This window comes from Myxocyprinus asiaticus, chromosome 2 (genome assembly GCF_019703515.2).
Source record: "Myxocyprinus asiaticus isolate MX2 ecotype Aquarium Trade chromosome 2, UBuf_Myxa_2, whole genome shotgun sequence".
Taxonomy (NCBI): domain Eukaryota; kingdom Metazoa; phylum Chordata; class Actinopteri; order Cypriniformes; family Catostomidae; genus Myxocyprinus; species Myxocyprinus asiaticus.
In genome coordinates this window covers 6,592,473-6,604,934 of record NC_059345.1, presented here as the reverse complement: position 1 = coordinate 6,604,934, position 12,462 = coordinate 6,592,473, and the positions used below count along the sequence as shown (strand labels likewise).

At 37.5% G+C, this 12,462-nt stretch overlaps 1 protein-coding gene across 2 annotated transcripts; it reads left to right on the top strand.

Moving 5' to 3' along the window:
* The first annotated feature begins 1,268 nt into the window (after positions 1 to 1,268).
* LOC127415222 (zinc finger protein 319) lies at positions 1,269 to 7,333 on the top strand. Of its 2 annotated transcripts, none has more exons than XM_051653878.1 (2): positions 1,269 to 1,690; positions 3,152 to 7,333. In XM_051653878.1, the coding sequence occupies exon 2, from the start codon at positions 3,373 to 3,375 to the stop codon at positions 5,143 to 5,145; it is 1,773 nt and encodes a 590-aa protein (XP_051509838.1). In that variant the 5' UTR covers positions 1,269 to 1,690; positions 3,152 to 3,372; the 3' UTR covers positions 5,146 to 7,333. The 2 variants fall into 2 exon arrangements, with proteins under 2 accessions (XP_051509838.1, XP_051509847.1); XM_051653887.1 differs by having other exon boundaries at positions 1,269 to 1,945.
* Positions 7,334 to 12,462: the final 5,129 nt, after the last annotated feature.

Below are 12,462 nucleotides of genomic sequence, written 5' to 3'. Positions count from 1 at the left end.
AACTAACCTTCCCAGAACGATGCATGGAGGTTTTTATGTGACAACCTGAAAAGAACCTATAAAGAATGTTATTATTGAAGAACAAAAATATCTAAATTGCAAATCCTAGTCTTCAGCAGACACAGAATGTTCCCATAATGTTAGTGTATTGTTTTCAGTTGGCTATTTTCTGGGAACTAACTCCTAACGTTCTAAGAACATTCTTTTTAGTCTTTAAAACCCTTAAACGAACCATCCCATAAAGTTGCATGGAGGTTTTTGTGTGACAACCTAAAAAGAACCTATAAAGAATGTTATTATTGAAGAACAAAGAATTTCTAAATTACAAATGCTAGTTAATCTTCATCAAACACAGAACATTTCACTAACGTTAGTGTATGGTTGTGTAATTTTTTAGTTTTATACCCTTAAACTAACCTTCCCAGAATGTTGCAGGGAGTTTTTTTGTTACAATCTATTAAGAATGTTATTATTGAAGAACAAAGAATATCTAAGTTGCAAATGTCTTCACCAGACACAGAACGTTCCACTAACGTTAGTGTATGGTTGTGTAATGTTTTAGTTTTTATACCCTTAAACTCAAATCAAATCAAATCACTTTATTGTCACACAGCCATATACACAAGTGCAATGGTGTGTGAAATTCTTGGGTGCAGTTCCGATCAACATAGCAGTCGTGACAGTGATGAGACATATACCAATTTACAATAACATCAAATTAACAACACAATTTAAACATCTGTTATACATAATTACACTCAACTTAAAACATCACATTAACACAACACAATTTAAACATCTGTTATACCCATAATTACACTCAACTTAAAACATCAAATTAACACAACACAATTTAAACATCTGTTATACACATAATTACACTCAACAATATACAAATAATAACATACACTGTACAGTATACAATATGCTGTTTTTGTTTTTTTGTTTTTTACTATATAGATACTATATAGATACACATTATTCAATAAAAATTAAAAATTAAAATATATATAAAAAAGTATATATATATATATATATATATATATATATATATATATATATATATATATAGAATGTACAGTATTGTACTGTGTACAAAAAAAAAAAAAACTAACCTTCCCAGAATGTTGCATTGAGGTTTTTGTGTCACAACCTATTGAGAACGTTATCTAATGGTTATTTTTAGGTTTTATTGTGCAGAATCACATACTTTTTTTTTTTTTTTTTTTTTTTTTTTTTGCAGAGAGGTGTTTTGATAAACAACAATAAACATTAGTGTAATACATTTCATAGCTTTCATACGATGTTATCTATATATTTATTTGATGGCCTCTGTTGAACGCTATTGTGAGGACACGGCCTTGTATCTTCTTCACATGCTTATTTGTAAACATAATTTTCGTTCGAAACAACGTGGAACTTAAAATATTCGCTCGTATATAATAACCAAATCGGTGATTTTCCACCGATTGCACTGCGCCCATCTCATCGGGGTGTCCGCCTTGTTCGAGGGGCTGGTCGTAGAGGTCCGATGCGTCACATTTATTTGGGCCCTCTGCATCCCGTTGGCAGGGAAGCGCCCGAATTGTAACGCCCGGCCGTAAAACGTCTTAAATACTTTTTTTTTTTTTTTAAACCAGTCTGGATCTTCGGGATAGCAAGGCATCGAAGGGGGCAAACGCGACGCAAAGTAGGTTGACGCCAATGCTGCGTTCAGTTAATGCAATCGCTACAATGTCGCGTGCTAGTAAACACTTGCACCGGGTTTAAGGTTGCGCTGCGTATCATATGCGTGCCTTTCAGCAGACGCTATGTGATTTGGCTTAATGTCTTTTATTGGATGCGCGAGTCGCGAGACCGATGAAAAATAGCGAATGCACGCGAGCACATTGATAAGAGAAGGGCATTAGCAGCGCCGGCTAACACTGGCTGCAAGTGTACATCGGTAAATGCCAGCTGAAGTTTCTTTTTTTTTTTTTTTGCACACAAACTGAAAAAAACGAATGCACTGCTTTTGTGGCAGGTCTTTCAAAATGGTTATGCATATGATTGTCATATCCAAAGCATGGCTTGTTTTCTGCACCAGTTCTAGAATTAAGAGGATCAAATACAATTCCAGATTTCTCCCGTTTTGTTTTGTTTTTTTCCTGAGTCTAGCATGCAATCGACTCTCATTGTGTGTATTGCAATGGCATGATTGTTTGTATTGTGTTAGTATTGGTATCGTATTAGTATTTTAGTAATCCTATATAAAGTGTTGTGGCAAACTGTGTGTGTGAGGAAGCATGTTATAATGGGAATGCTGGATTTAGATTTGCATTTAGATTACTGATTGGAAAATATCAGTGTTATAGCCTTTGCATGTGATTGTTGTAGTATGTATCAGTAAGGTTTTAGGTTTCCAGTGTTGACTCCAGATCATCAACAGTATTCAAGTACAAAAGTACTGAAAACATTTGCACAAGTTATTTTAAATGTAGCCTATTGCAGAAAACAGAATTTCTAAATGGCAAATAGTAGTTAGTCTATAACCTAGTTTTGCAAATCATACATAATTTGTTAATGTATATCCTAAACTGTGTCTGGATGTTTTATTGGGAATAATGGTGTTGGATTTGCGTTTACACTAGTGATCGAACCACATAATTAGAAACCCCTATGTATGTGATTTTTCTAGTACAGGCTAGTTAAATCCATAAGGTTGTTTTTTACCCCAGTGTTGATTCCAGATCTTTATCAACAGTATTCAAGGTTCCCTTGGTCATGAAGACCCTGAAAATATCAGGGTCTCATTTTGTAAATTGTGATTTCCAGGCCAGGAAAAGTCATGGAAATGAATAAAATACCAATTATTAGTCATGGTGTTTTCTATAGTGCTCTGTGTCATTTAATTTGCCATATTTTGCTCTTTCTTTCCTTATCAAAGTGCAATCTCTACAGTAAGATCAGTAAAATGGTAATAATATTATTATTCTGAGACAATAGCCATAATATGCTGGTGTTATAAAGATGAAATCCTTATCCAGTAATTGCAAGCAATTGGAAAAGTCATGGAAATTCATTGGTTAAAATCGATTGGAACCGTTTTGTATTGCTTGCGAGAATTACATTAACTGCTTTTGGTACTAATCCGCTGTTATTCTTATTGCAGGTATGCATTTGGAGATTATACAGTGTAATTTCCTGAAGACACATTCAGACGTTACCTTTGGATTGGTATCTAATTTAAAACTTCACTTTGTTGAACACTCACACCATGAACAAGTTCACCCAAAAGTCTTGAACCTTCCTGCCAAACTTCATAAGTATAGTCCATTGCCTTTCCAATGAACTGACCATCACACATTGGGACGTTTTTGTGTGAAACCATACATGTACAGTGGAAGAATGACTGAAGCATGGCAGCAGCAGCATGCAGTCGCCCCTCCTCCTGTTGGGCACCCCCTTCTACAAACGGCTGAGAATGCCCTAGGCAGTGCTGCATATGGTATTGTCCTACAAGCAGACCCTGCGTTACAACAGTCCCAGCACGGCCAACATGCCCAGCAGCACCCGCTGCCAGCCCAGCAGCCTTCGCTACAGGTCGGGAGCGAAGGCGGCCACAAATGTGGCGCATGCGGCCATGATATATCGCACTTGGCCAATCCCCACGAGCATCAGTGCATGGTTAACCAGGATCGCTCTTTCCAGTGCACTCAGTGCATGAAGATTTTCAGCCAGGCAACTGATCTTCTAGAGCACCAGTGCGTCCAGGTTGAGCAGAAACCGTTTGTATGCGGCGTTTGCAAAATGGGATTCTCTCTTCTTACGTCTCTGGCACAACATCATAATGAGCATACCACATCAAACAATCCCATGAAGTGCTCTATTTGTGAGAAAACGTACCGGCCTGATTCGGCATCTTCTACCCCTCAGCAGCCCTCAACTGGAGAGACATCCAGCGATGGGGCAGCTATGGGCTCTTCTTCGTCTACAGCTTATCAGGGCTCTGACCGTCCATATAAGTGCTCCGTGTGCAACAAGGCGTTCCGCCACCTTTCCGAACTCTCACGTCATGAAAGAGTGCACACAGGTGAGAAGCCCTACAAGTGCGACACCTGCGACAAGAGCTTTAGTCAGGCTTCTCACCTGGCACATCACCAGCGTACTCACAGTACAGATCGCCCTTATAAATGCGCTGTTTGCGAGAAGACCTTCAAGCACAGGCAGCACCTGGTACGGCACATGTACGCTCACTCTGGCGAGCACCTTTTCAAGTGCAACCTGTGCGAGCTTCATTTTAAAGAGTCCTCCGAACTTCTGCACCACCAGTGCCAGCCTGCAGGAGAGCGTCCGTTCCGTTGCACCGCATGCGGAAAAAGCTTCAAACGACCCTCGGATTTGAGGCAGCACGAGCGCACCCACTCGGAAGAGCGCCCCTTCCAGTGTGAGGAGTGTCAGATGAGTTTTAAACAGCAGTATGCACTTGTTCGCCACCGTCGTACGCACAAAAACCCGGCGGACCGCCCTTTCAAGTGCAATCAGTGCGACAAGGGCTTCCTGCAACCGTCTCACCTGCTGTACCACCAGCATGTCCACGGTATCGAGAGTCTGTTTAAATGTGCTGCATGTCAGAAAGGCTTCAGACAATCTGGGGAACTGCTAAGGCACAAGTGCGCAGAATCCAACTCTGGATCGAATGCTCCAGAAAAGCCTTACAAGTGCGACGTGTGCGGAAAGGGCTACAAAAAGTCGTCGACGTTACAGCGGCACCAAAACTCCCATTGCACAGAAAAGCCGCTCAAATGCTCGCTCTGTGGCCGCCGCTTCCAATCCTCATCCGATTTTGTGCAGCACCGCTGCGACCCAGCCCGTGAGAAGCCAATGAAATGCGCAGACTGCGAACGACGCTTTAAGTATTCCTCAGAGCTCCAGAGACATCGTAGAGTCCATACCGGAGAGAAACCCTTTAAGTGTCCCACCTGTGACAAAGGGTTCAAACAGCGTGAACACCTGGCCAAACATGGCATCGTCCATTCCCGTGAAGCTCAGTTCAAGTGCGTTTGGTGTGGAGAGTGTTTTGGCGAGCTTGGGGCCCTTCAGGAACATACGGTTCAACACACGGCAGAAGGAGGGGGTTATTCTGGATCTTCTTGCATAGAGTAGTTGCTTCTTGCCTAATGACAATATACTATGCACACATTGGCATCGTTGCAATTTTTCTTACATTTAGTGAAACCGTTAATGCAAGGTTTACATATCCCACAACAGTTGCGGTTCATGTTGCACTGGTAAGGAACTACAAAAAAGTGATAGCTTGTAAGAGTCTTGACGTTTATGAGCAGATATTGGTGATGTTTTGACCATTCCATGGACAGAAACTTGACTTTGTTCTGAACCAACTATATTGACAAACAGAATCGTACACTATATAAAAAATAAGCTTGTCATAATGAACAGTTTTGTTTCTTGTGCTACTCATTATGATACAGTTCTCCACATGCTATGCTTTAACATTGGTTTTCTTACAGAGAAGACCAATTGGATCATAAAAGAACTACGTTCACACTAATACGTTTTCGTTTAAAAAAGGCATTGATTATGCTACGTTTACGCCTCTCATCCACACTTAAATGCAGTTTTCCTCCACCGAAAACACTCTCCATAATCGCATACTTTGATGTTAGGAAACCGAAAACAGAGGTTTCAAACCTAAACAGATTAGTTTGGACGTGGCCTAAAATAAAACAAGAATGAAATGCAGTAGCGCAGCTATCAGTGCAAGGTTTTCAGATTGATTTCAATTGGTTTGCAAGATATTAAGCGTTAAAACTTGATAGCCACCACCCTGAATCTGCGCATTAGTCTTTATACGACTGACCAGAACTTGACATCTCATTGCATTTGTTTTCTTTTATTAGTTATTTGGCCTTTCAAATTAACTGCCTTCTAGTGCTCTCCATCTACAATCTCATGCTTCCATGTGTATGTATGGCACACTGTATCTAGACAATATAGTGATTGTAGGTATTCGTAATGTATAACTTCACCACATAACCCAATGATGTAACGGTATATGTATGCATGAATAGCCTAAATAATTTTTACGGTTTGTTGTAATCATTGGTGCGTACTGCGTTGTTAACTTGTAGGATAAAGACTACACAAAATTTATTTTTTATCCAGTGAATTTAGACTCATCTCTAACAATAACGCAATAGTTTGCAAGCAGTTGTAAGAGTAAATTTACAGTGACTTAAGAACTGCCAGGCAACAGACAAATAACAATGAAGTATTTTTGTTTGCAGTTTGCAAACAGATGGTGTTGTGTTAATGAAACAATGCTGTAGAATTTGTAAAATTATCTGTATATGGATGTTTTGTATTGCTTTGACTTGAGTACAGTGGTAGGAATTAGTATCTGTTGTGGATCTGCATCATAAGCTGTAGACTGTGCATCTGTGATTACATTTCTTCTCTTGCAAAGATGCATTATTTCTGTTTTGGTGAATTGTTCTTTTGCCACAGAGAACTTGTTCATTTTATCTTCCACTAATTCTTTGTTTGCTCTTTGCTTCAGTAGCAAAATGTTACGGATGCCATACATAGTTGGTATTTCATTTTTTTGCACACATTGGTTCCATTGATAATAGAACTTTTAATTTGGCTAAAATACTAAAACCATGGATATATGTGCAGATTTTGAGATAAAATTGCAACGTAGGCAATCAGAAGCTGTTATAAATATAAAAATCATTTGAATAATATTCAAGAGAACTAGTACTGGCAATATGTTAAAAACAAAATCTATAAACAAGTATTAAATAGTGGTAGAGTGTTTTATTCCATCTTTAAGATCTTCAAAAACTTGTATGATACAGTATCTAAATAACTAAAGCATTTTAATTGAATCCATATTAATGATAGATTATGATCCTAACAGCTTGAATGTAAACATTGGAAACATTTCTCCCTTTTGATGCCTCTGAAAGCCTTATTAATTATTATCATTTATTCTGTTGCAGTTTCATGTATGTTCATGTGCATTAAATGCAGTTAGAGACTGAATTGTGTTATTGCTTGTGAAGCAATATTCTTGATGTCAAGTCAATTAACAGGTTTAACAGAATCATTTGTTCTTTTGCATTTGAGCAAGAACAAATGTTATCCCTGCCATTTAACTCCTGTATGTTACTCAACCCTTCCCTTTAAACCTCTTTATGTGTGTCCCAGAGAAGGCAGTGAAGAGACTGACGTTGTAAATATGCCATAATGTATTTTTTTTTTCATTATCAAAGATGTGTGGCATGTCATAACCTCACAAGGCATTTTAAAAAAAAAATAAATGTTTGTAAACATATAACTGTTGTATTTCTTTGTGAACTACACAGTGAAATAATCACTACTTGCAATGTTGAAATTGTGCTCAACTTTGAATTGACAGACTGTAAAATATACTGTAGACTAATATTGTGAAGTAGTACTACAGAATAACATTTAGGCTGAGTTTGAAATGGCATACCACCACTACACTAATACTGCCATCTATATTCAACAGAAATAGTACTATTAGTAGTATGTTAGTACTGTATGCTATTCTGAACTCAGCCTTAGTTTTTTTTTTAAAAAAAAGAAAAAAAGTTGATTTATTTCTTATGTTGTCTTTTAAAGTTTTTTCATTTTAGATCAAGTACATTAATGAAACACCATTATTTTTATATAATGTTTTATATGCGGTCATAATTATAATAACTGCATTATTGATATTTAATTATCCTGAGCTCTTGGATAAACATGAATATTTATGTTATGCTAATTGTTTCCGCATTATAGATTAACATGCACTCAAAAAATGAAGTCATTACTTTGAATTTGAAAAAGTTAAAAATTAGGTCAAATCAGTAGGGGGCTAAAGGCTCCTTTAATTTAGATTTTTTCCCAAAACACTAAATAGCAACAAAAACTACCACAACACTTTCCTAAATAGGTTGGTTTGTCACTATGCACTGCAAAATGTTCCTGATCCAGGAGATGTGTGTGATGTGTGTGATTTTGAGGAAAGTTTATCTCATTTTTAATATTTTATATATATATATATATATATATATATATATATATATATATATTTTTTTTTTTTTTTTTTTTTTTAATGTTGCAAATTTATGTAGCTAGTGAAAATCTCTGAAATTTTCACATTTATTTTAAGACAAGATATTTATTTATCATTTTCAATATTGTGCAAGGTCATTAAATCAAAAGGTTTTTAATAACTCCAATAAGTGGAAGGTTAGTATTTGGGGTAAAAAAAAACCGTTACAGGGGATAAAGTCCCCTATAAAACACATTGTTTTTTTGTTTTTTAAGTGGGGCGAATAGATTTATGAAAAATGTTCAAAGTGGGCTCACACTGACTGATCCAATCACAATGGAGATTCATTTGTTTATAGAACACTTGGGATGTTATAAAATGCCAAATGTGTTTGAAATGAACAGGAAATTGTTAACTCTTTTCTGAAGTGGCTATTTTAAATAAATATTATCTTAATTTGTTACTTGAAAAAAGCATCTTGCAGTCTCAAATGTATTTGCATTAGTTGACACTATTGCTCCTATAGCTACACAATGCCACTATAACCCCCCCTTGCCACCTTTTTTTAAAAACTGAATTTTAATCAAAAGAACTTTCATTTATTATTTCTTTTCAATGAATCTGATAAATCCCCCACACAGGGAAAAAAGTAATAGGTTATTTTTGCTTATTTTGGTGAGGCATGTGGCTTATTTTGAGCTTGTTTTTTCAGACCATGTTGCTTGTTTCTCTTGTGAGATCTGGCAACACTACAATTGGTGTTTCACTCACCCCTTAGCGCAGAGTACTGTCATTTTAAAAAGAACGTTATAAACTGTTCCTTTATTTTGTTCTAACCGATAACCTTTTGGAAAGGAGGCGGCAGAACTTCTGAATGAAAAAAATACAGTTTTTGCTCAGAATGAACCGAAATTAAAAACATTTTGTTTTTAGTCCCTGCTTGATACATTTTGTGACCAGATTACCTTAAGGTGTGCCTTTTGTTCATTTAATTTTCTAATGTTGGCCCATCTTTATTTATTATAGTAATTATTCGTATATGCCGGGTGAGCAAGTGTAAGGACAGTGAAACTGTTGTACTGTTCATTTGTTAACAACTGCTTATAGAGCTAAGCAGCACTCCAAATATAATTTGAAACTGAAAGTCTGTCCTCAACATAAGCATCCGTCTATCTATCTGTCTATCTACAGGTGCATCTCAATAAATTAGAATGTCGTGGAAAAGTTCATTTATTTCAGTAATTCAACTCAAATTGTGAAACTCGTGTATTAAATAAATTCAATGCACACAGACTGAAGTAGTTTAAGTCTTTGGTTCTTTTAATTGTGATGATTTTGGCTCACATTTAACAAAAACCCACCAATTCACTATCTCAAAAAATTAGAATACATCATAAGACCAATAAAAAAAAAAACATTTTTAGTGAATTGTTGGCCTTCTGGAAAGTATGTTCATTTACTGTATATGTATTCAGTACTTGGTAGGGGCTCCTTTTGCTTTAATTACTGCCTCAATTCGGCGTGGCATGGAGGTGATCAGTTTGTGGCACTGCCGAGGTGGTATGGAAGCCCAGGTTGCTTTGACAGTGGCCTTCAGCTCATCTGCATTTTTTGGTCTCTTGTTTCTCATTTTCCTCTTGACAATACCCCATAGATTCTCTATGGGGTTCAGGTCTGGTGAGTTTACTGGCCAGTCAAGCACACCAACACCATGGTCATTTAACCAACTTTCGGTGCTTTTGGCAGTGTGGACAGGTGCCAAATCCTGCTGGAAAATGAAATCAGCATCTTTAAAAAGCTGGTCAGCAGAAGGAAGCCTGAAGTGCTCCAAAATTTCTTGGTAAACGGGTGCAGTGACTTTGGTTTTCAAAAAACACAATGGACCAACACCAGCAGATGACATTGCACCCCAAATCATCACAGACTGTGGAAACTTAACACTGGACTTCAAGCAACTTGGGCTATGAGCTTCTCCACCCTTCCTCCAGACTCTAGGACCTTGGTTTCCAAATGAAATACAAAACTTGCTCTCATCTGAAAAGAGGACTTTGGACCACTGGGCAACAGTCCAGTTCTTCTCCTTAGCCCAGGTAAGACGCCTCTGACGTTGTTTGTGGTTCAGGAGTGGCTTAACAAGAGGAATACAACAACTGTAGCCAAATTCCTTGACATGTCTGTGTGTGGTGGCTCTTGATGCCTTGACCCCAGCCTCAGTCCATTCCTTGTGAAGTTCACCCAAATTCTTGAATCGATTTTGCTTGACAATCCTCATAAGGCTGCGGTTCTCTCGGTTGGTTGTGCATCTTTTTCTTCCACGCTTTTTCCTTCCACTCAACTTTCTGTTAACATGTTTGGATACAGCACTCTGTGAACAGCCAGCTTCTTTGGCAATGAATGTTTGTGGCTTACCCTCCTTGTGAAGGGTGTCAATGATTGTCTTCTGGACAACTGTCAGATCAGCAGTCTTCCCCATGATTGTGTAGCCTAGTGAACCAAACTGAGAGACCATTTTGAAGGCTCAGGAAACATTTGCAGGTGTTTTGAGTTGATTAGCTGATTGGCATGTCACCATATTCTAATTTTTTGAGATAATGAATTGGTGGGTTTTTGTTAAATGTGAGCCAAAATCATCACAATTAAAAGAACCAAAGACTTAAACTACTTCAGTCTGTGTGCATTGAATTTATTTAATACACAAGTTTCACAATTTGAGTTGAATTACTGAAATAAATGAACTTTTCCATGACATTCTAATTTATTGAGATGCACCTGTATCTATCTATCTATCTATCTATCTGTCTATCTGTCTGTCTGTCTCTCTATCTATCTATCTGTCTACCTGTCTGTCTGTCTCTCTATCTTCTATCTATCTGTCTGTCTCTCTATCTATCTATCTATCTATCTGTCTGTCTGTCTGTCTGTCTGTCTGTCTGTCTATCTATCTATCTATCTATCTATCTATCTATCTATCTATCTGTCTGTCTGTCTGTCTGTCTGTCTGTGCTGTATGTCTGCTGTCTCTATCTTCTGTCTGTCTGTCTGTCTATCTGCTGTATGTCTGCTGTCGCTATGTATCTATCTATCTATCTGTCTGTCTGTCTGTCTCTCTATCTATCTATCTATTGATCTGTCTGTCTGTCTGTCTCTATCCATCTTCTGTCTGTCTGTCTATCTATCTGTCTATCTTCTGTCTGTCTATCTATCTATCTATCTATCTATCTATCTATCTATCTATCTATCTATATATCTATCTGTCTGTCTGCTGCATGTCTGCTGTATCTATCTATCTATCTATCTGTCTGTCTGCTGCATGTCTGCTGTCTCTATCTATCTATCTATCTATCTGTCTGTCTGTCTGTCTCTCTATCTATCTATCTGTCTGTCTGTCTCTCTATCTATCTGTCTGTCTATCTATCTATCTGTCTGTCTGCTGCATGTCTGCTGTATCTATCTATCTATCTGTCTGTCTATCTGTCTGTCTGCTGTCTGTCTGTCTATCTATCTATCTATCTGTCTGTCTATCTTTCTGTCTGTCTGTCTGTCTGTCTATCTATCTATCTATCTATCTATCTATCTATCTATCTATCTGTCTGTCTATCTGTCTGTCTGCTGCATGTCTGCTGTATCTATCTATCTATCTATCTATCTATCTATCTATCTATCTATCTATCTATCTATTTATCTATCTGTCTGTCTGCTGCATGTCTGCTGTCTCTATCTATCTGTCTGTCTATCTGTCTGTCTGCTGTCTCTATCTGTCTGTCTGTCTGTCTGTCTGTCTCTCTATCTATCTATCTATCAATCTATCTATCTATCTATCTATCTATCTATCTATCTATCTGTCTGTCTATCTATCTGTCTGCTGCATGTCTGCTGTCTCTATCTATCTATCTATCTATCTATCTATCTATCTGTCTGTCTATCTGTCTGCTGCATGTCTGCTGTCTCTATCTGTCTGTCTATCTATCTATCTATCTATCTATCTGTCTGTCTATCTGTCTGTCTGCTGCATGTCTGCTGTATCTATCTATCTATCTATCTATCTATCTATCTATCTATCTATTTATCTATCTGTCTGTCTGCTGCATGTCTGCTGTCTCTATCTATCTGTCTGTCTATCTGTCTGTCTGCTGTCTCTATCTGTCTGTCTGTCTGTCTGTCTGTCTCTCTATCTATCTATCTATCAATCTATCTATCTATCTATCTATCTATCTGTCTGTCTATCTATCTGTCTGCTGCATGTCTGCTGTCTCTATCTATCTATCTATCTATCTATCTATCTATCTATCTATCTATCTATCTATCTGTCTGTCTATCTGTCTGCTGCATGTCTGCTGTCTCTATCTGTCTGTCTATCTATCTATCTATCTATCTATCTATCTATCTATCTGTCT